The sequence below is a fragment of the Rhinatrema bivittatum genome, chromosome 2, assembly GCF_901001135.1.
Source record: "Rhinatrema bivittatum chromosome 2, aRhiBiv1.1, whole genome shotgun sequence".
NCBI classification, from domain to species: domain Eukaryota; kingdom Metazoa; phylum Chordata; class Amphibia; order Gymnophiona; family Rhinatrematidae; genus Rhinatrema; species Rhinatrema bivittatum.
In genome coordinates this window covers 37,658,867-37,680,818 of record NC_042616.1, presented here as the reverse complement: position 1 = coordinate 37,680,818, position 21,952 = coordinate 37,658,867, and the positions used below count along the sequence as shown (strand labels likewise).

Sequence of the window (21,952 nt, the reverse complement as noted above, 5' to 3'; positions counted from 1 at the left end):
TTTGGCAATCAGGGGGAGGTTGGATATAGGACGATAGTTTGCTGGGTCAGAGGGGTTGAGGGATGGTTTTTTGAGGAGGGGTTTGACGACCGCAATTTTGAGTGGGTCTGGGACCATGCCCGATGCTAACGAGCAGTTTATTATGTCAGCTAAGGATTTAGCAATAGAGGTGGGAATAGAGAGGAGGGTTTTTGTGGGGATAGTGTCTGCTATATGGGATGCTGGTTTTATCTTTTTTAGGATAGACACTATATCTGAAGTGGAAGTAAGGTCTAGTGATTTCAGCATTGGGCCATTGTGGATAGGGAGCAGAGGGTAGGTTCGGACCGAGCCGAACCGAGCGAAGGTTCGGACCGAGCCGAACCGAGCGAAGGCCCGCCTCCGAACCTACCTCCAGCCAATCGGCAAGGCCACAGGGGCCCTTTAAATCCACGGCAACTCCAGGCGCCGCGCGCCGTGCGTCTGCATATCCAGCCATATGGTTTTGTCTGCATATTTCTGTTTCTAATTTGTAGTCCACTATTTCTGTATCAGGCAAGGTTGGTCTGTGTTCTGACTGTGTGTGACCTAAATGCAGTATTTCTTCTTCTGCAGCAAGCAGATCCTACGCCGGCGATTCCTCCTCTTCACGCGGCTGCCGGAGCGAGGGAGGGCCTGCGCAATCGGCGCCAGGGACCCATCGGGGTAAGGCCTCTAAATTTTCTCCCTTGCCCCCGCTGGGTCCGAGGCCGATCACGCGGCCTTTCGCGCCGTCCTGCCGCCGACCCGCCGACACGAACCGAGCGAAGGCCCGCCTCCGAACCTACCTCCAGCCAATCGGCAAGGCCACAGGGGCCCTTTAAATCCACGGCAGCTCCAGCGATCAGCCTCTTCTTCTGCAGCAAGCAGATCCTACGCCGGCAATTCCTCCTCTTCACGCGGCTGCCGGAGCGAGGGAGGGCCTGCGCAATCGGCGCCAGGGACCCATCGGGGTAAGGCCTCTAAATTTTCTCCCTTGCCCCCGCTGGGTCCGAGGCCGATCACGCGGCCTTTCGCGCCGTCCTGCCGCCGACCCGCCGACACGAACCGAGCGAAGGCCCGCCTCCGAACCTACCTCCAGCCAATCGGCAAGGCCACAGGGGCCCTTTAAATCCACGGCAACTCCAGGCGCCGCGCGCCGTGCGTCGCGCGCACGAAGGAGTGCGACAAAGGGGCCTGCCCCTTTGAGCGCCCCTTCGTGCGCCCTTTGTGACCCTTTTGACCCAATATAAAGCTCTGTGTTCTGCTCTGCCATCAAACGTTGTTACAACAATCACAATAAAAAAAAAAAAACAAAACAAAAAACAAAACAAAAAACCCCACTTTGGATACAGCCTTTTAGAGGCAAGGGCTTACTTGTTTTAACCCAGATGTTATTAGAAATAACAGTACCTAAAGCAGCTTACTTGTCTCACTTACCTATTTTACCTGCTTACCTGTACTTACCTAGATTACTGCTAAGTCTTTTCCTAGAGTTGATTGGACACAACAGCGCCTAAGGCCTAAAGAACCTAGAGTTTGAAGCTCCCCTTTTAAGCATTCTGCTACTTGCACCATTTTAACTGTAATTTCACGTATGCAATCTCCCCTATCCCTCTATCTTCTCTCCCCCTCCCTCCCTTATCTACAAGTAAGCCACTTTGCTTGTTACTATCCTCCACTTTGCTTGCCCTCATCCACCGCAACTTTCTGACTGCCACACACCCATCACAAAATACAGCCTCACTCTACACAACACTGAAACACACAAATACACACTCACTGTTTCCTGTGCAGCTTCAAAATGCTAAACATCCCAACGCTCAGCTACTATAGACACAGACCTACTGCACCTCATGCCATACGACAACGATCATTTCTCAAAAACATTCACACAACCATGATCTCCCCACCACTCACGCAAATCATCGGCCTCACTGCACTCACGCTTATCCTCTTCAATGCACAATCATTAAACAAAAAAACCTCCATACTCAACGACATCCTCTCTGACGAAACACCAGACATCTGTGCAATAACAGAAACATGGTTGAGAGACACCGACAATGTTCTCCTCAACCAGCTCCCCAACAATATATACGATATAGTCTCCATCCCCCGTTTAAAAAAGAAAGGTGGAGGCATTCTTTTAGCCACCAAAAAACAACTCAAACTCACACTCCAACCCATCCCCTCCCCAGCTAAATTAGAAATTGGCCTGTTCAAAGCCCCCTCTCTACAAATCTGCCTCATTTATGCTCCCCCCGGAACTCTCAACATTAACCCTTCTTCTCTCATTGAATATATAGCTAAAAATATTTCCATCGGCTCCCCAGCTATTATCCTAGGAGATTTTAATCTCCATGTTAACACAACACCCCTTACACCTAGCTGCTCTTCCTTCATGGAAGCAATGATATCACTAGGATTCAAGCAAATCATAAATATGCCCACACATAAAGCTGGTCACTCACTCAACCTCATTTTTACCAACCGTCACATCGTAACTGACTCTCTATCATGCCCTCCCATCCCATGGTCTGACCACTATATCTTAAGAACATCTAACACCATACAAAGACCTCCGCCCCTTCCAATTAGCACTACCACTATACAATACCGAAAAACATGCAATAGAGACGAGCTTACCACAGCTCTATCCAACACCCAGCTTAATCTTGATCTATCAAATGCTGACACTGCTCTAACATCATGGAATGAATACACCCTCTCAGTTGCAAATAACATTTGCCCCCTCATTACAAAAAAACTATCCTCTCAGAAAAATACAAAAAAACCCTGGTACACTCCCACACTAAAAGATTTAAAACATGCCCTTAGAAAAGCCGAAAAAAATTGGCGTAAAGAACCCACACCTACTCTACTTGCACGATACAAAACTTCGCTGCAAAATTATAGTGAGATGATCAACAATGCAAAAAAAAATTACTACGCTGGTAAAATACACCAATTTCAATTCAATCCAAAAGTGCTGTTTGAATATGTCACTTCACTTACAAACCTCACTCCCAATATCATCCCAGAAGAAGAAGCCAAAATCAAATGCGAACAACTGGCCTCTTTCTTTCAGGACAAAATTAACAAAATTATGACACGCTTCACCCACAATTCCCATTTGCCCCAATTCAATAACCTCTGTCACACAAAAGACTCTGCACCTCAGCTAACTATCTTTGAAAACACAGCAACAACCGAAATTGTATCCTTACTCAAAAAAGCGAGACCCTCCTCCCACCCCTCTGATACCATCCCCACAAAACTCCTCCTCACTGTCCCTGATCTAATAGCCAGCCCTATCTCTAACATTATCAATGCATCTATTGAACTTGGACAAGTGCCTAACTCTCTCAAATTTGCTATCCTTAAACCCACTTTAAAAAAACCTAAGCTCGACCCTTTAGACCTTGCCAATTACCGCCCAATTTCTAATCTCCCATTTATTGCTAAAATCCTAGAAAAAACTATCAACCGTCAACTTAGTGACTATTTAGAAGAACACCAAATCCTCTCTCCCTCACAATACGGATTTCGCAAACTACATAGTACTGAAACCCTGCTATTATCTCTGTCTGATTACCTTCTCAAAAGCCTAGATAAAAATCTACCTCATCTTCTAGTAATCCTGGATATCTCAGCGGCTTTTGATACCGTTAACCACCAAATTCTCCTCCAACGCCTTCACGAGATTGGAATAACTGGTACTGCCCATAACTGGTTTACTTCCTACCTGTCCAACCGTAACTATAAAGTCAAAATTGGCAACCACCTTTCAAAAGAAATCCCCCTGAAGCAAGGAGTCCCGCAAGGCTCTTCACTTTCATCTACCCTTTTTAACATCTATCTCCTACCACTCTGCAATCTCCTCGCCAATCTTAAGCTTCCACACTTTTTGTACGCTAATGATGTACAAATCCTTATTCCAGTAACGGAATCCATACCCAAAGCCATTGAAATCTGGGACACTACCCTCGCTTCTATCAATAATCTACTAACCTCCTTACAACTTGCCCTCAACTCCTCAAAAACAGAACTCATGATCATTTCTCCTCCCACCCCTCTACATGCTTCTCCCACCTCACCAATAACATCGACGCACATACAATTCTCCCACCAAGTCCGAGACCTAGGGGTCATTATTGACGACCAAATGACCCTCAAAAAATTTATCAGCACAATCCTTAAAGAGTGTTTTTTCAAATTACATACACTCAAAAAATTGAAACCCTTACTTCACACATCTGATTTCCGGACAGTTTTACAAGCCATGCTGTTTTCAAAAACAGATTATTGCAATTCACTCCTCCTAGGCCTACCTAAAAATGCCATCCGCCCCTTACAAATCCTGCAAAATACTGCAGCCCGCATCCTTACTAATACAAACGCAAAGGAACACATTTCGCCAGTTTTGAAGGATTTACACTGGCTCCCCATCCAATCTCGCATACACTATAAGACACTTACACTTATCCATAAAGCCCTCCACAATCCTGAAATGAAATGGTTTAATAATACACTACAATTTCAAAACTCTATTAAACCCACCAGAAATCAATACCTTGCCAAATTACAGACCCCCTCGCCCAAACTATATAACTATGCTTCTACCAAAGTGCGAGCGCTCTCTTTTGCTGGCCCTTTGTTATGGAATACCATGCCCACCGAACTGCGCCTTGAGCCATCTCCCAAAACTTTCAAGCAAAAACTCAAGACATGGTTATTCACACATGCCTATACTTGAAATAAATATGTCCTCCCCTCCTTTACCTGCCCTGCCTTTCTACCCGACACCCCCTGTCTATATACCACCTCTAACTTCCCCTATTTCTGCTCCTACTCTAATGATCCTACCATATAATTGCTCCTAATCTAAGATTAGCACAATCGCTCCCCTCTTACCACTTCTAATTTAGAACTCCATCACCCTCTAACCCTCTCCCTTAGCTTTTACCTATTCTCCTTGAACCCTCTTTACTCTATAGTGTTGTTTTAATTCAGCTCAGTTAAGTTACAACTAAATGATAGTTCTGTTTTTTATTTTTAAAAGATTCTACTTATTTTATGTTCAAATATTTATATACTTGCCTTTTTTAATTGTATAACGCTTATATAACTCTGTTAAATGTAAAACGCTCCGGCGTAAGTTCCTGTTCACTGTACACCGACGTGATATCTTTGATGAGCGGCGGTATATAAAAATTTATAAATAAATATTAAATAAATAAATAAATTTCTGCTAGCCTGTAGTTTCTCTGTAGGGATTTGTAGCACTCCAGCTTGTTCTGTTACCCCAGTAAGTGGTGTATTAATATTCTAAAGCCCGGTATAGATTTTGCATTGTTGCTTTTTCATAAACAAGGTTGCTATTATTTGAGTCATGACAGTCAGTGCTGTGATTTCATGGTATGGCAATGTCCTGAGCATTTTTTTTTTTTTTTGCAGGGGTTTGTGTTATTTCATAAAATGTTAAGGAGTGGAGGGATTTTTTTGCTCCTGAGATGACACCAGAATTTGAATATATATGTTTTTCTTATTGGATTGTAATGTGAACTGTCCTAGTTCTGCTCTGCTCCGCTCCATTCTAATGATTATTACGATATTGCTGTTTTATTGTAGTTATGATCTCTTCCTTTCTAGAAAGAGGATTCATGAAATAATAAATCGATATTTGTTTTATTACATGGTTAATTGGATCTGATGTTTGTGTGTTTGTTTGCTTTTTACATGATATTCTTGTGTTTTTATAAACTGTAATAAATATACAATAAATTAATAATAAAGCATTTTTAATGTTGGTAAGTGCTTGAAATAATTGAGTTAAAATATTTTAAAGGGTCACTCCTGAATCATGATGGCTGTAGCAGACTACTTAGAAATCCGCCATAGGGTGTATGCTAAGGCATTATTTATCGATAAGAGTACAAGCACTAGGGCTCAGATCTGTATGCCTACTGCCCAGCCCTTTTAACTTTGGGCCCACCCAAAAAAATCAGTTCTGGGTACATCACTGAGTGGTTTATAAATCTATTAAAATAAATAAACAGGCAGGTAGCAGAGGGGAGGTGTTAGGGAGCGCTAGGAGAGTGGTCCCGTTTCTAAGGGGATTGTGTGCCCTTGGGCCACGGCACGACCCCAGAGAACTCCAAGGCAGTACCAAGGCAGGCGAGACATATCTGAGCCTGGGCTGAGACCAGGAAGCCAGGCCCCTGCTGACCTGCACAGCCTCAGTGAGGCTAACCACGCATAGTTGGTCTCTGAGTGGTCCTCAGATCACTTCAAGCCCTTTCGGACCTGCCGCTGGGAACGACAAAGGTGGCAGGCCGGACAGGAGGCAAGGGCAGACGAAGACTCAGATGAGGAACTTGGAACGTGGAGACTCAGACGAGGATTCAGGATCAAGTACTAGGTTGAGGCTGCAACACAGCCTACCCATGGGACTGGTCACGGACCACGCTTGAACGCAAAACAGACTCCAGGAGCATAAGTGGAATTGAAACTGGAACATGTCGAAGATTCCGTAGAGGCCTGCACCAGTGCGCACTCTACACAGCCACCCATGGACCACGCTGGAGTGCAACAGGTTCTGACAGAGTCTTGGTCATGGATGGAAGCAGACAAGTGAATTCGAGAACCAGAACGAGCCTCAGGGAACAGGACCAAGGTGGACTTGGCTACAGGGAAGGATGACCCTCCGGAGGCTTGTGCTGCCGAGGAAAAGGCCTTGTATCATGTAGCGCCCTACACAGCCCCCCATGGGCTGGTTGCGGACCACGACAGTGGCACACTAGGAAAGGTGGACAAGGAACCAAGGGTTCAGGACATCAAAGCTGGATCATGGAACATCCTGAACACCAGGACTGGATCACAGAACATCAGAACTGGATCACAGAACAAGAAGACTGGAACACGGACATCAGGACTTCATCAAGGAGACCAGGAACGAAACAATGAGGGATCCTACGAAGAACAAGGAATGGCAGCAGGAGTGAAGACGAGAAGTCCTAGGGAGGACTAACCCCTTGCGAAGGCAAGGACGGAATGATTGCAGGGCCCTTAAATAGGGCTGAAGATCAGAAGACACCCAGGGAGGAGTCCAGATGGGGCCAGGAAGGCTGGCCCTTTAAATCAGCAAGGAAGACGCGGCCCTGCCCCTTAGGGAAAGTAGGCAGGACCACGGACAGCGGCCATGCTTGCTGCTGCGTGGCTGGAGAGCAGAGCTGGGCCATGGAGCAGGCCCCGGTGCTGGAGGCGGCTCCCTCCCGCAGAGAAGACACTAAGGGTGGCTCCGGCCGCCGGGAAAGACTGGGGATTGCGGCCTCCAGGCCACGAAGATGGAGGGGGCGGCGGCTCAGCTGCATTAGAGCACGGCGGCACGGCCCGCCGTGCAGGAAAGGAATGCTGAAGTCCGCGGCGGAGGAGAAGGGCTGGCTGCGGTGCCTGCCGCGAAGAACGTCGGCGGCTCCGTGCCGCGGAGGTAAGTGCCTGCTCGCGGCTGGAACCGCGAGCAGGAGTGTAACAGGAGGTTGGAAACCATAAGCCAGTTAAAGCCTCATTTTGGTGGTGGGAAAATTAATGGGGACTCTGCTGAAGGAGAGGATAGTGAACTATCAACAATCTGGTGGATTGCTGGAGCCCAGGCAGCGTGGAATTACACCAGGATGAGTCCTGTCAGACAAAACTGAATGATTTTTTTTTGATGGGATGACAAAGAAGTGCACTCGATTTGCTTGACTTGGATTTCAGCAAAGCTTTTGATATGATTCCCACATGAGAGTCATGAATAACAACCTGAGAAGCTTGAGAGTGAGTTCCAAGGTGGTAGAGTGGATTACAAACTGGTTGATTGACAGGATCCTGCCCTGAAGAGAGAAAACAGTCTTAAGTAGGGGTGGGAAGAAGTAAGTTTTGTTTTGCTGTTTTCTTTTTGAAGGTTTTTCCCACCCCATGGCTTTTGTTTCATTTGTTTATTTTTGCTCATTTAAATAAATAAATAAATAAATAAAATAAATGGGGGGAAAAAAAATGAGGCCTCTCATCCCCATCTCTCCCACCTGAAAAAAAATGCCAGGAAGAGGAGTCTCCATGGCCCCTACTTACCTGGTCTGGGGATGATCCGACCACCAAGCCTAAGCCCAGGCCAAAGCCTTGGCCTTGCATTGGCCTAGGTCACGGTAGTTCACTGTGACCGCTACCTAGGCCATACACAAGGCCCAGGCTTAAAGGACTAGTCAACGCCAGGGCCTATTGCCTAGACAGGGGTCCAAGTCTGGAGACTGGGTCCCAATGCCAGGCATATGGCACAGACCCACGGCCAATGCCAGGGCATGGCACTGCAGTCAGGTCCTGACACTTGGGCCTCAGCCTAAGCCAAGGCTGGTGTCATGCCAGAATAAATTAACTCCAATGCATCTTCCTCAGCAGGCCGTGGCATCGGCTTTCTACACTATGCTATGCTTTGCTGTATATATATATTGAGATCCTGATGTTGTAATAGATGGTTTTTCTAGATGTAAAGCTGAAGCTCATACTCCCAGTTCCATTAACCTTTCCTAATTTAACATGTTGCCATAGCTATAACTGTTTATAACACAATCCATAATTTTTTAAGCTGTTACCAATGTAGTTATATGTTCTCTGTAAAGCACGGTTGCTATTTTTAGTTATATGTGAACCGATGTGATGTTCCCCTACTAATGTCGGTATATTAAAAACTTTCAAATAAATAAATAAACACACACTGGGGCCTGATCCGGAGGCCAGGTCCTGATACCAGGCCTCAGTCTGGACCTTGACCCAGAGGCTGGGTATTGATGCCTGAACCTTGGTTTGGGCCCGGGGCCTGGTCTGGAGGCTAGGACTTGGCCCAACACTGGGGCCTGGTCTAGAAACCAGGCTTTCCCCAATGCCGGGACCCAATCCAGAGCCTGGATCTGACACCTTGGCTTCCGTCCAGACCCACACCTAACGCTACGGTCCTCTTCTTAGGTCTTCCCTCTTCTTTCTTGTAATGACGCCATCCACCGGTGCATTGCCAGAGTAAATTAACTCCAATGCATCTTCCTCAGCAGGCCGTGGCATCGGCTTTGGGCAAGGCCTCCGCATTGAGCCAGGGTCCAGGCAGAGGCTCCTTGTATACTTGTGTGTATCTTTAACTTCTGCTCAGTATCTGGTGAAAGTGATCATAAACATTTCAGAAGTGAAAAGAATAACTGGGTAGGAGGACCGGTCCGGTTGAAATTAGGACTGTAGGCTGAAGGTCTTCACGAGCTGCAGATGGACTGGGTGAACTGGTAGACTACTTGGTAAAACCAGTAATTTCATTGCCTTGCGCAGGTTATAAAATTCCCTGAACGTGTGCTGTAGAATTCTTGGGATGAAGCTCTTCAACATACAGAACGCTTGAAGAAACTCAAACTATTACTCAAAACAGCTCTGTTTAGACTTGCTTTTGATCAGTAACTTTAATTTGTCCTTTGAGCACTAATCTACTGGCAGGGTCAGTGGTCCTATTGTTTGTCAGATACTGTTGTAATTTTTTTTCGGGACTTTTTCAGTTATGAATGTTGCATTTGAACATTGCCTAGTGCCTTGGCTTAGGTAATTAATACATTTTAACAAGAGATAAAAAAAAAAAAGATAAAAAAATGTTTCTAAGTAATCTGAGTAAAATCTATTTGCATATCTCCTTATAAGTCAAAGTACAAATGAACAGATGATATCACATTTGCACACTTATCCAGCTAAATTCCGACTTATCCAGCTAAGATCGCCCCTTTGCCACTACTGAGACAGACAAATTTGAATTCATCTGGCTAAACATTTTTGTTTTAGACTTATCCAGCTATCTTACATACCCAGATAAGTGGGGAAAGTGCTAAACAGACAAACAGCACTTTTTAGATTTATCCTGCTAACTACCGCTATTTTTCCAGAGAAGGCCGAACTTGTGCATATCATGGTTTTTACATATGAAACGTGTGCGCACAAATGTACTCGTACTTTATAACCTACACAGCTATGAAATACAGTAGTGAATTACTGTGCGCCCATATACATGTATAGAGGGGCACCCGTGAGCAGTTTGGTCTGTTATCCTCACTATCCATGGAGGCTGAGGATGAAACTCCTCCGCTCCTTATCAGGCCGTGGAACCAGGATCTCCAGCTTAAATTAGAACAGGAAGATCGGGTGAAACTGAGCTCAGCGGCATATAAGATATCAATTTATTGCCGAATAAAGAGCTGATGTTGTGCATCCCACATGAAACATTCAGGTTACCCAGTCTGGTATTTCAGGTTTAGTAATTCTAGTTCAGAATGCTGGAGGCAGTGTGGGTTGTTGGAACTTTTGTTCATAGGCGGTGGAACTATCCATATGGACAAGGTTTTTGGTGTTTTGAACATGAAAGTTTAGCCATTTTTGGAGTTGGGTTTATTCTCTCTCCAGGATGGAACTCCCTAGATCTCCCATCCAATTCAAAGAAACCGTTGTTACATTTAAGTCATGCTGCCAGACGCACAGTCACTTGTTCAGAAATCCTGGTACAGGGAAGTGGCAGAAGTGATCAGCTGGTGTTAAAAACGATTTGGACAAACAGAGCAAGACATAAGGATTGTACTGTAAATGTATATGAGTATGCATGACAAATGTACTCACGTGAGTATCATTCTTTATTATTGACCTCAGAATCTTTTTTAAATTAATAGAGTTAAAAAAATCTAATAGTTGTGTAAGGCAATAAAATATGGTCTAAAGGTGCAGAAACAGGCCTGTTACCTGATTAAAAATGTCCAAGCTTACCTCAGTATGCTGCCTGTATAGTTATATATGATAGCTTCTTTGTAAAACTTAAGGTGTCTGGTATAATGCAAGTATTAAGAAGAGCACTAGCAGTACATTTCAGAGGCTGAGATCATACCCTACATACTGTACCCTGGGGAAAGAGAGGTTCATTCCTGTCATTGTCTGTGCAAGATAAACCCATTATAAAATCCTGTGCCTCCAGTTCCATAATTATATACACTGTGACCACAGGACCCACCTCCCCCACCACAACAATGGGGGCAGAGTAGGGCATTTTCCCCTACACTTCAAACAAAACAAACCCCTCTATTGTCATCTAAGTAACAGAAATACATATTTCCTTCACTACCAGGCACATTTTAAAATACAAAATCTTGGCAAAAAAAAATAATTCAGCAAATACGTAGCAATGGAGAAATCACTTACCTGATAATTTCGTTTTCCTTAGTGTAGACAGATGGACTCAGGATCAATGTTATTTGCTCCCCTGCTAGCAGACTGAACCAGGTTTCAAAGCTGACGTCACCCTAGATACACTGCTGCAGTGACCTCAACCCTTCAGTATTCTCTTTAAAAGCCATCATGGACATACCATTGAAAAACTTGATTAAAACCGGATAACCGTGACTGTATTCAACCAAGCGCACGCTGAATCCCAGCAAGATTATAGATGCCCTGATCTAGGGATTGGGCGACATCTTACCCTTAATTTCTTGGCATCGATATTAATTTCACAGGCAATTCCTTGGCACTGTTCTTGGGCAGCCGTGGGCAGGAAGCTGAGTCCATCTGTCTACACTAAGGAACAAGAAATTATCAGGTAAGTCATTTCTCCATTTCCTAGCATGTAGCCAGATGGACTGGGGACCAATGGGACGTACAAAAGCTACTCCTGGGCGGGACGGGAGGCTGCCCCTTCTTGGGACTGAATATCCAGGTGGTAGATCCTGGAGGTGTGCAATGAGGACCACGTTGCCGCTCGGCAGATATCAATGGGAGACAATAGTTTAGCTTCCGCCCAGGAGACTGGCTGAGCCCTAGTGGAAATGAAAATTAACCTGAAAGGGTAATAGCTTTCCTGCCTACACATAGGCTCCCGTGATCACCTCCTTGATCCAGCGAGCTATGGTAGCCCGCGAAGCTGGTTTGCCCTGCCTCCTTTCACCGTGAAGAACAAACAAGCAGTCCGTCTTACGAACTGGTTCTGAAACTTCCAGATACCGCACCAAAAGCCTACTGACATTTAAATGGCAGAGAAGAAGGTATTCTTCCCTGTCTTTGTGCATATCTAGGGATGGCAATGAAATGGACTGATTCAAATGAAACTCTGAGACTACCTTGGGCAAGAAGGATAGATCGGTATGAAATTGTAATGCTCTTGAGGTCATCCGGAGGAACGGTTCCTGACATGACAATTGCTGTAGTTCAGAGATGCAACAAGCAGAGCATATAGCCACCAGGAACACATTTTTCAGGGTTACAAGCACAAGGAAAGACTGCACAGTGGCCGAAAAAACTGCCAAAAACTCCAATACTAGAATAATATTCCACAAGGGATCCAGCTACCATAGGGGCAGCCGGAGATGCATTAGCCCTTTCAGAAAATGGGCGGTGTCCAGATGAGCCAACAGGCGGGTTCCACTCACCTCGCCCCTGAAACAGGAGAGAGCCGCTACCTGGATCTTCAGGGAGTTAAGGGTCAAAACTTTATTCAAGCTGTCCTGTAAAAATTCCAGAATTAGTTGGATTTTGACCATCCTATGGGAAACACTGCATTCTTCGCACCAGGCCTCAAATACTCTCCAGACCCACACATACGCTAAGGACATGGACAATTTCCGCGCGTGAAGTAAGGTGGCAATTACTGCCACCGAATATCCCCACTTCATTAGACGAACCTTCACGAGGGCCAAACCGTAAGAGACGGATCCTTGTGAAGGACCGGACCCTGCTGAAACAGGTCCCTATGCGGAGGGAGGCACAGGGGGATCCCCATCAGGAGATGCCATATGTCCATATACCATGGACGCCTGGGCCAATCTGGAGCTAACTAGTAGAACTAATCCCCTGTGAAACTCAATTCTGTGAATGACCCTACCCAGCAGGAGCCATGGAGGGAAGGCATTTAGCAAATCCTCTTCCAGCCAGGTCTGAACAAGAGTGTCGATCCCCAGGGACCACTGAACTCTTCTTCAACTGAAGAATCGGAGAGCCTTCGCATTGTGAGATGCAGCCAGCAGGTCGATGGATGGGAATCCCCAGCAATCTACAACCAGCTGAAAGGCTTTGGTTGACTCATTCTCTTGGATCCAGACTCTCCCTGCTTAGGAAGACTGCTCTGATGTTGTCTTTTCCTGAGCCGTGGGAGGCCGAGGTCATCTGTAGATGTTTTTCCGCCCATTCCATAAGGAGATCTATATCCTTTGACACTTGCAGGCTCTTGGCGCCCCCCGCCCAACAGTTGATGTAGGCTATAGTTGTTGCGATGTCTGACATTATGCGGCCTGCTTGCCCCTGGAGTATGTGGCTGAATTGTAGACATGCAAATCTGACTGCCCGGGCTTCCAGGCAGTTTATGTTCCAGAGTGCCTCTTCCTCAGTCCAATGCCCCTGGGCTGTCAGTTCTTGCCAGTGAGTTCCCCAGCCATGGAAGCTCGTATCTGTGGTGAGGACCAGCCAGTTCAGTGGGGGCAGGGTTACATCCTTGCCCAGGTGAACTTCCTGCAGCCACCACTGGAGCCGAGAACAAACTTCCATTGGTAGCTGGCAGGGAAGCATAGCCCATTGGTCCAGAGTCCATTTGGCTACATGCTAGGAAAACCCAGGGCTTCAATTGTGGGAAGACAGCCTGGAAAGCAGTTCTGTCACTTCTTTTCAGACTTAAGATGCAGAGTAGCAGGGGTGTTCTGGTCTAGCCTCTCTCCTTCAGACAGCTTTCAAGGAAGAGGAGAAGAGGCTGGCGTGGGAGGCTGGCGTGGGAGGATAACTTTATAACATGCTTGCCCATCAATATGGGCACAAACTTCCTCGGTATTTTATAATCTACTCCTATATGACGTACACAGGTTATTTAATACAGTTAAATATACCCAGGTATATGTGCGCACATGTATAAATGTGTGAATACATTTTTACACTTATCCAGATAAATTTTGATTTATCCAGTTAAGTAGCGGCAAAGCTACTATTTATTTGGACAAGTCTTAAAATGCTATGTATCCCTACTTACTAAGCACTGGTGAGTAAAAAATGGCTGGGGACTGAATAGTGGTATGGGCTGGGGATGAAGGATCACTGGGATAAGGAGGAGGAAAAGTATATTCACATATATACGCGTGAGAGTTTGTGTTTATGAGACAGAGTTCACCCCCGGACCTGGTCCATGCCCTGGCAGTTCACCAGTTCACTACAAGTCATACCCTGTCCTGACACCACTTCCCACACATCCTTAGCCAGAGTTGTCAAACTCAAGCTAAGTAATTCCATTATACTAACTCTGGTCCTCAGGAGCAAAAATCAGCTAGGGTTTAAGAATATTCTTAATAAATATGCATTGCATAGATTTCCATATGCTGCATTTGGTCTTTTCACTCAACTTCTGCTAAGCTTGTGCACATTCACTTGCCCTTACTTATTTGTATACACCTTCCTGCTCAAGTACTTTTATGCTACAGTCCTTAGAGAGAAGTTTTTCAGTTTTTCTTAATTCTCCATTATGGAAAGCTGTGTTTCAGTCCTATGTAGAACCTCAGATGATCCTTGCTTCTTGTTCTCTCCATGAAGCATTTATTCCTGTGTGATTTCTATGGTGGATTCTGAGAAATGACTTTTCAGTGACTCATTTACCACACTGAATACACAGAAATGGTTTTACACTATTGTGAATTCTGTGTGATGTGTTACCAGATGCAGTATATCTAAACTGTTTTACTCAAGTGTGGATTCTCTGGTGATTTGTGAGAGACATCTTCTGAAGGAAGCCTTTACCACACTTAATACAGGTAAATGGTTTCACTCCAGTATGTACTCTCTGGTGGATTGAGAGGGGTGCCTTCCGCTTAAAGCTTTTACCACACTCACTACAAGTAAACGGTTTCACTCCAGTGTGGATATTTTCATGACTTCTTAAATATCCCTTACTAGCAAAGCTTTTACCACATTGATTACAGGTAAATGGTTTCACTCCAGTATGTACTCTCTGGTGGATTGAGAGGAGTGCCTTCCGCTTAAAGCTTTTACCACACTCACTACAAGTAAACGGTTTCACGCCAGTGTGGATACTCTGGTGTCTTCTTAGGCATCCCTTACCAGTAAAGCTTTTGCCACACTGATTACAGGTAAATGGTTTTACTCCGGTATGTATTCGCTGATGCATTGAGAGGGATGCCTTCTGAGTAAAGCTTTTACCACACTCACTACAAGTAAACGGTTTCACTCCACTGTGGATACTCTGGTGACTTCTTAAATACCGCTTAATGCTAAAGCCTTTACCACACTCAGCACATGTAAATGGTTTCACTCCAGTGTGAATTCTATGGTGGACTGAGAGAGAGTCTCTGCAATTAAAGGTTTTTCCACATTCAGTACATGAAAACAGTTTCACTCCAATATGTATTCTCTGGTGACTCGCAAAATGCCCCTTCCGAGCAAAGCTTTTACCACACTCAGTACAATTAAATGGTTTCACTCCAGTGTGGATACTCTGGTGGCTTGTGAAGTGTGCCTTCATTCTAAAGCTTTTACCACATACAGTACATGTAAATGGTTTTAGTACAGTGTGGGTGCGCTGGTGGCCTCTGAGAGTTGCCTTGCAACTGAAGCTTTTACCACACTCAGTACAGGCAAATGGCTTCAATCCACTGTGGTTTATCTGGTGGATGGTAAGGCCTGCTTTGCAACGGAAGGTTTTACAACACTCAGTACATGTAAATGCTTTTACTTCAGCATGGGTCTGCTTGTGCCTTCTGAGAGATACTATGCAACTAAAGCATTTCCCACACTCGGTACATGTAAATGGTTTTACTCCAGTGTGGATGCGCTGGTGGACAGTGAGGCTTGCCTTGCAACTGAAGCTTTTACCACACTCCGTACATGTAAATGGTTTTACTCCAGTGTGGATTCTCTGATGGACTGTGAGATTTGGTTTGCATCTGAAGCTTTTTCCACACTCCGTACATGTAAATGGCTTTACTCCAGTGTGAATTCTCTGGTGGACTGTGATATTTGCCTTGCAACTGAAGCTTTTACCACATTCCATGCATGTAAATGGTTTCAATCCAGTGTGGGTTCTCTGGTGTTTTGTTTTCTGACTGAAACTTTTACCGCATTCAGTAGATATAAATTGTCTCTCTCCTTTGTGGATTGTCTGTTGTGGAAGGTCTGCATTCCTACTGAAGCTTTTTTCAGACAGAGTAAAGGAGAATGTTCTTTCATCAGTATAGGTTTTTGTTAGTTTTGAAAAGACTTTCCTCTCATCGGTAGAAGAAACTGTTCTCTCTTTGGTGCAGCTTTTCCTGTATATTGTTAGGCTTGCTTTATTAAAGCTTTCAGAATGCTCTGCACTTGTATACAGTCTCCCTTTGTTGATATTATGTACAATTTTCTGGTGTTGCATTAGTTCTCGCTTACTACTGAAACCTCTCCCACATTCAGAACATGTAAAAGGTGTCTCTCCTGTGCATGTTTTCTGTTGTACCTGTAGTTCTTCCTTCTTTGTGAAGGTTTTCCCATATTCTGCAGATGGAGATGGTCTCTCTTCTGTCTGAGATCTCTGCTCCAATTTCAGGGTCACGTGATCCCTGAGGAGTATCTCACATACATCGCATACACATCTGTCTACTCTTGTCTGGGTTCTCTGCTCTTCCACTGTATGTGGGATATTTCTGACACTGTGCTCATATGCAGCTGAGTCTCCTACTGAATTTCTTTGCTTCTTTTGTTTGATGGATTCACTTCTGCACTTTTTTCCCCATTCAGAACAGGAAGAAGTATCCTCTGCATCTCCTTCTGATAACATCTTGTTCCCTTCTGGATTCTCACTGAGCTCCCAGTGATGGGTCTCTGTTTTACTGTATCTGGGATCATCATTTCCTAGATAAAAAGAAAACATTGAGCATTATTGTAGGCCAAGAACAGATTAAATGAGTTCAGAAATACAATAACAAGTTTTACTTGTTGCGTTATTCCCCTGAAGAGGACACAGTGTGAAGGTTTCAAAAGCACCATGTCCTAACATTGGCCTATAGCATTGTGTCTTGTTCTCTTGCATGTAAAATAAAGGGACAGGATGCAGAAATATGTTCGGTTTCTGATGATCATTGAGGACAATTTTCAAAAGTTACAAAATATACCCCCCCCCTCCCTAATAATCAACTTCACATATACAAATAAACAACTGCAATTTAGATGCAGAAAAATTGTGCGTGTGAAAAATTGCGTGAGTTAGCAATCTTATGAAATGGCAGAAAAATCAGTGACTACAGAATTGCCCTGTCTCGATTCAAGAATGTCTGCTAGCATCATAGTCCATTCACTGCTAGTGCAGCATTGAAATCAGGCATACATGTCTTTCTAAAGGAATAAATAAGAATGCAGATAAGCTCACAAACACTTAGTTCACGTATCCAATGCAAAGTGCACAATTCAAGATTTGTGGGACTTCTTTGGACAGTCCTGCAATGACCCCAGCCTGCCAGTATTCTCTTCAAAATCAACTGTGGACAGACTAGCAAAAAAACTTGATTAAAATCAGGCAACCATGGCTGTTAGCGAGAATTGAAAAATCAAATTTCCCAAAACATTATCCCCAAAATTAAGGATAACCTAGGTGGCACCCAAACTACCTCCTCTGAAATTCGTGCAGTTTTCCAACATTTTTACCAGAAACTGTATGACAATTATAAACTATAAACAATTGTTTATAGTTGCCCATTGCGCATTTCCTTAAAAAGCGTTTCCTTAATCTAATTCCTTCTACTCTCAATGGTCCTGAATTATTCTCCCTGTTCATTGTAACTTTCATTTTCATAATTTATGGTTTTTCCCCTGGTTGTGATGTAAACCGGTACGATAAGACATGGTCTTGAGCATCGGTATATTAAAAAGAATAAAATAAAATAAAATAAATAAATGACTCTGAGAATGCTATCAGGCAACCGGATATTGACGCCTATTTACATGATATAGAATTATCAGGTTTGTCTGCTGAGCAGCAGCAAAGGTTGGATGCCCCCATCACTAGTGGTGAGATTGAGATGGTGATTAAGTCGCTTAAATTAGGCAAATCCCCTGGTCTTGACGGCCTATCGGGGGCATACTATAAAAAATTAGTCTCTACTTTGGTGGAGCCCTTAGTGCGATTTTTTAATAGCCTTTGCAATGACGGTTGTATAGGACCCCATGCTAATATTGCGGGAATCACGGCTAAACTAATCTAGCTAAACCAGGGCGAGACCCAACACAATGTGGCTCATATAGGCCCTTATCGCTCATTAATGTCGATCTTAAGATCTTAGCGAGGGTCTTAGTCTTAAGGCTCAAAAAGATACTCCTTGGGCTAGTACACCCCGACCAAGCGGGGTTTATCCCCCACCGTATGGCGGCGGATAATATCCGGAAAGTGATTGACCTTAAGTGGGGGTACGCAAAGAACGGATACCTGCGGTACTATTATCAATCAACGAAGAAAAAGCATTTGACCTGGTTCATTGGCCCTTTTTATTTTCCACCCTACAAAAAATGGGACTTTGCTCCCTATTTCCTTCAATGGGTTAAGAAGCTGTACAACAAACCCAAGGCTCGGGTCAAAGTTAGTAACGGTTATGGGCAGGTTTTTGATATTAAGAGGGGCACTAGACAAGGATGCCCATTATCTCCATTACTATTCACCCTTTACTTGGAGCCCACTGTTTGACGGGCGCAGGATATAATGGGTGTCACCATAGCATCCAACGCTTATAAAGTCTCACTTTTTGCAGACGACATCCTTCTGACTCTGACTGACCCTGTCCAGTCCTTAGAGGGTGTGATGCAAGAATTAACTAGATTCCAGACCATGGCCGGGCTCAAGGTCAATCTTGAGAGGTCTGAACTGCTCAATATTAACTTGAACCATAGCGATATTCTGGCATCTCAGAGACATGGTGGAAGGAGGACAACCAATGGGACAGTCTCAATGCGTGGATGAGACGATGGTGCAAGGAAGAGGGGTTCAGTTTTGTTAGGAACTGGGGAACCTTTTGGGGAAGGGGGGAGTCTCTTCCGAAGGGATGGGCTCCACCTTAACCAGGGTGGAACCAGATTGCTGGCGCTAACCTTTAAAAAGGAGATAGAGCAGCTTTTAAACTAGAACAAAGGGGAAAGCCGACAGTCGCTCAGCAGCGCATGGTTCGGAGAGAGATATCTTTAAAGGATACTAATGATGCATTAGAATTAGGGCATCCCAACAGTGAGGTTCCAATAATAAGAAAAGAAGTCCAAGTGCCTGTAATTAAAAACTCACCTGAGCTAAAAATTTCTAACTTATCCCTATCAATTGAAAAGCAGAATGAACATACAAAAAAAAACAAACTTTAAAATGTTTGTATGCTAATGCCAGAAGTCTAAGAAGTAAGATGGGAGAATTAGAATGTATAGCAGTAAATGATGACATAGACTTAATTGGCATCTCAGAGACATGGTGGAAAGAGGATAACCAATGGGACAGTGCTATACCGGGGTACAAATTATATCGCAATGACAGAGAGGAGCACTCAGGAGGAGGTGTGGCACTTTATGTCCGGGATGGCATAGAGTCCAACAGGATAAACATCCTGCATGAGACTAAATACAAAATTGAATCTTTATGGGTAGAAATCCCTTGTGTGTCGGGGAAGACTATAGTGATAGGAGTATACTACCGTCCACCTAGTCAAGGACAGTGAAATGCTAAGAGAAATTAGGGAAGCTAACCAAATTGGTAATGCAGTAATAATGGGAGACTTCAATTACCCCAATATTGACTGGGTAAATGTATCATCGGGACATGCTAGAGAGATAACGTTTCTGGATGGAATAATTGGTTCAGGAACAATTGGTTCAGGAACCGACGAGAGAGGGAGCAATTTTAGATCTAATTCTCAATGGAGCACAGGATTTGGTAAGAAAGGTAACGGTGATGGGGCCGCTTGGCAATAGTGATCATAATATGATCAAATTTGAATTAATGACTGGAAGAGGAACAGTATGCAAATCCACGGCTCTCGTGCTAAACTTTCAAAAGGGAAACTTTGATAAAATGAGAAACATTGTTAGAAAAAAACTGAAAGGAGCAGCTACAAAAGTAAAAAGTGTGCAAGAGGCGTGGCCATTGTTAAAAAATACTATTCTAGAAGCACAGTCCAGATGATTTCCTCACAATAAGAAAGGTGGAAAGAAGGCAAAACGTTACCGGCATGGTTAAAAGGGGAGGTGAAAGAAGCTATTTTAGCCAAAAGATCTTCATTCAAAAACTGGAAGAAGGATCCAACAGAAGAAAATAGGATAATGCATAAATGTTGACAAGTTAAATGTAAGACATTGATAAGACAGGCTAAGAGAGAATTTGAAAAGAAGTTGGCCGTAGAGGCAAAAACTCACAGTAAAAACTTTTTAAAATATATCTGAAGCAGAAAGCCTGTGAGGGAGTCAGTTGGACCGTTAGATGATCGAGGGGTTAAAGGGGCACTTAGAGAAGATAAGACCATCACGGAAAGATTAAATGATTTCTTTGCTTCGGTGTTTACTGAAGAGGATGTTGGGGAGGTACCCGTACTGGAGAAGGTTTTCATGGGTAATGATTCAGATGGACTGAATCAAATCACGGTGAACCTAGAAGATGTGGTAGACCTGATTTACTACTCTTCAGTTTGTCAATCACCTGGACCGGATGGTATACACCCCAGAGTTCTGAAGGAACTAAAAAATGAAATTTCAGACCTATTTGTAACCTATCATTAAAATCATCCATTGTACCTGAAGACTGGAGGATAGCTAATGTAACCCCAATATTTAAAAAGGGCTTCAGGGGCGATCCGGGAAACCACAGACCGGTTAACCTGACTTCAGTGCTAGGAAAAATAGTGGAAAGTGTTCTAAACATCAAAATCACAGAACATATAGAAAGACATGGTTTAATGGAACAAAGTCAGCATGGCTTTACGCAAGGCAAGTCTTGCCTCACAAATCTGCTTCACTTTTTTGAAGGCGTTAATAAACATGTGGATAAAGATGAACCGATAGATTTATTTATTTTATTTATTTAAGAGTTTTTATATACCGTCATTAAGTAATACACCATCATAACGGTTTACAGATGGGCACCTATAACAAAGTAAATATAGTTCATAAATAACATGGGTGGTGCCGTTAGAAATTGGTAACATATAAGAGTTTATATCAAGCGACATTGATTGTGGTTGGGTGTTTTATAGAGGTTTATCTTACTGGTTGTCTACAGTTAAAATAAGTTGAAACTAATTCCATTGAGCGCTGGAATTAAGGCACTGGGTGCGTTGAGCAACTTAACCTTAAATTGTTCTCTTTAGTTGCCTGTGTCGTTCTCCTTTTTGAAGGCTTTTTTGAAGAGCCAGGTTTTGAGTTGTGTTTTGAAAAATTTATGATTGCTCTGAAGTCTGAGGTCAAGGGGCATGGAGTTCCATAATTTGAGATCGGCTAGAGATAAAGCACGTTCCCTCACCTGGGTAAGTCTTGCTGTTTTTACAGATGGAATAGGTAGGAGTGCTCTGTTTGCTGACCTTAAATTTCTGTGTGGGACGTGTACTTTAAGTGCAGTGTTAAGCCACTCTGCTTTTTTATCGTGGATGTAGTATACTTGGATTTTCAGAAGGCGTTTGACAAAGTTCCTCATGAGAGGCTTCTAGGAAAAGTAAAAAATCATGGGATAGGTGGCGATGTCCTTTCGTGGATTGCAAACTGGCTGAAAAACAGGAAACAGAACAGGATTAAATGGCCAATTTTCTCAGTGGAAGGGAGTGGGCAGTGGAGTGCCTCAGGGATCTGTAGTGGGACCCTTACTTTTCAACATATTTATAAATGATCTGGAAAGAAATATGACGAGTGAGAATCAAATTTGCAGATGATACAAAATTGTTCAGAG

The 21,952-nt window shown here is 43.9% G+C and overlaps 1 protein-coding gene across 2 annotated transcripts in view; it reads right to left on the bottom strand.

Moving 5' to 3' along the window:
• The window catches only part of LOC115083850 (oocyte zinc finger protein XlCOF6-like), a 47,245-nt gene that overhangs the window by 10,124 nt on the left and 15,169 nt on the right, over nt 1–21,952 (bottom strand). Inside the window, exon 4 of one of the 2 annotated variants that reach the window (XM_029587885.1) lies at nt 15,127–16,908. In XM_029587885.1, coding sequence (XP_029443745.1) covers nt 15,127–16,908 — 1,782 coding nt within the window. Of the gene's footprint in view, nt 1–12,055; nt 16,909–21,952 lie in introns of those variants that run through there. The other variant, XM_029587884.1, reaches the window with a different exon arrangement.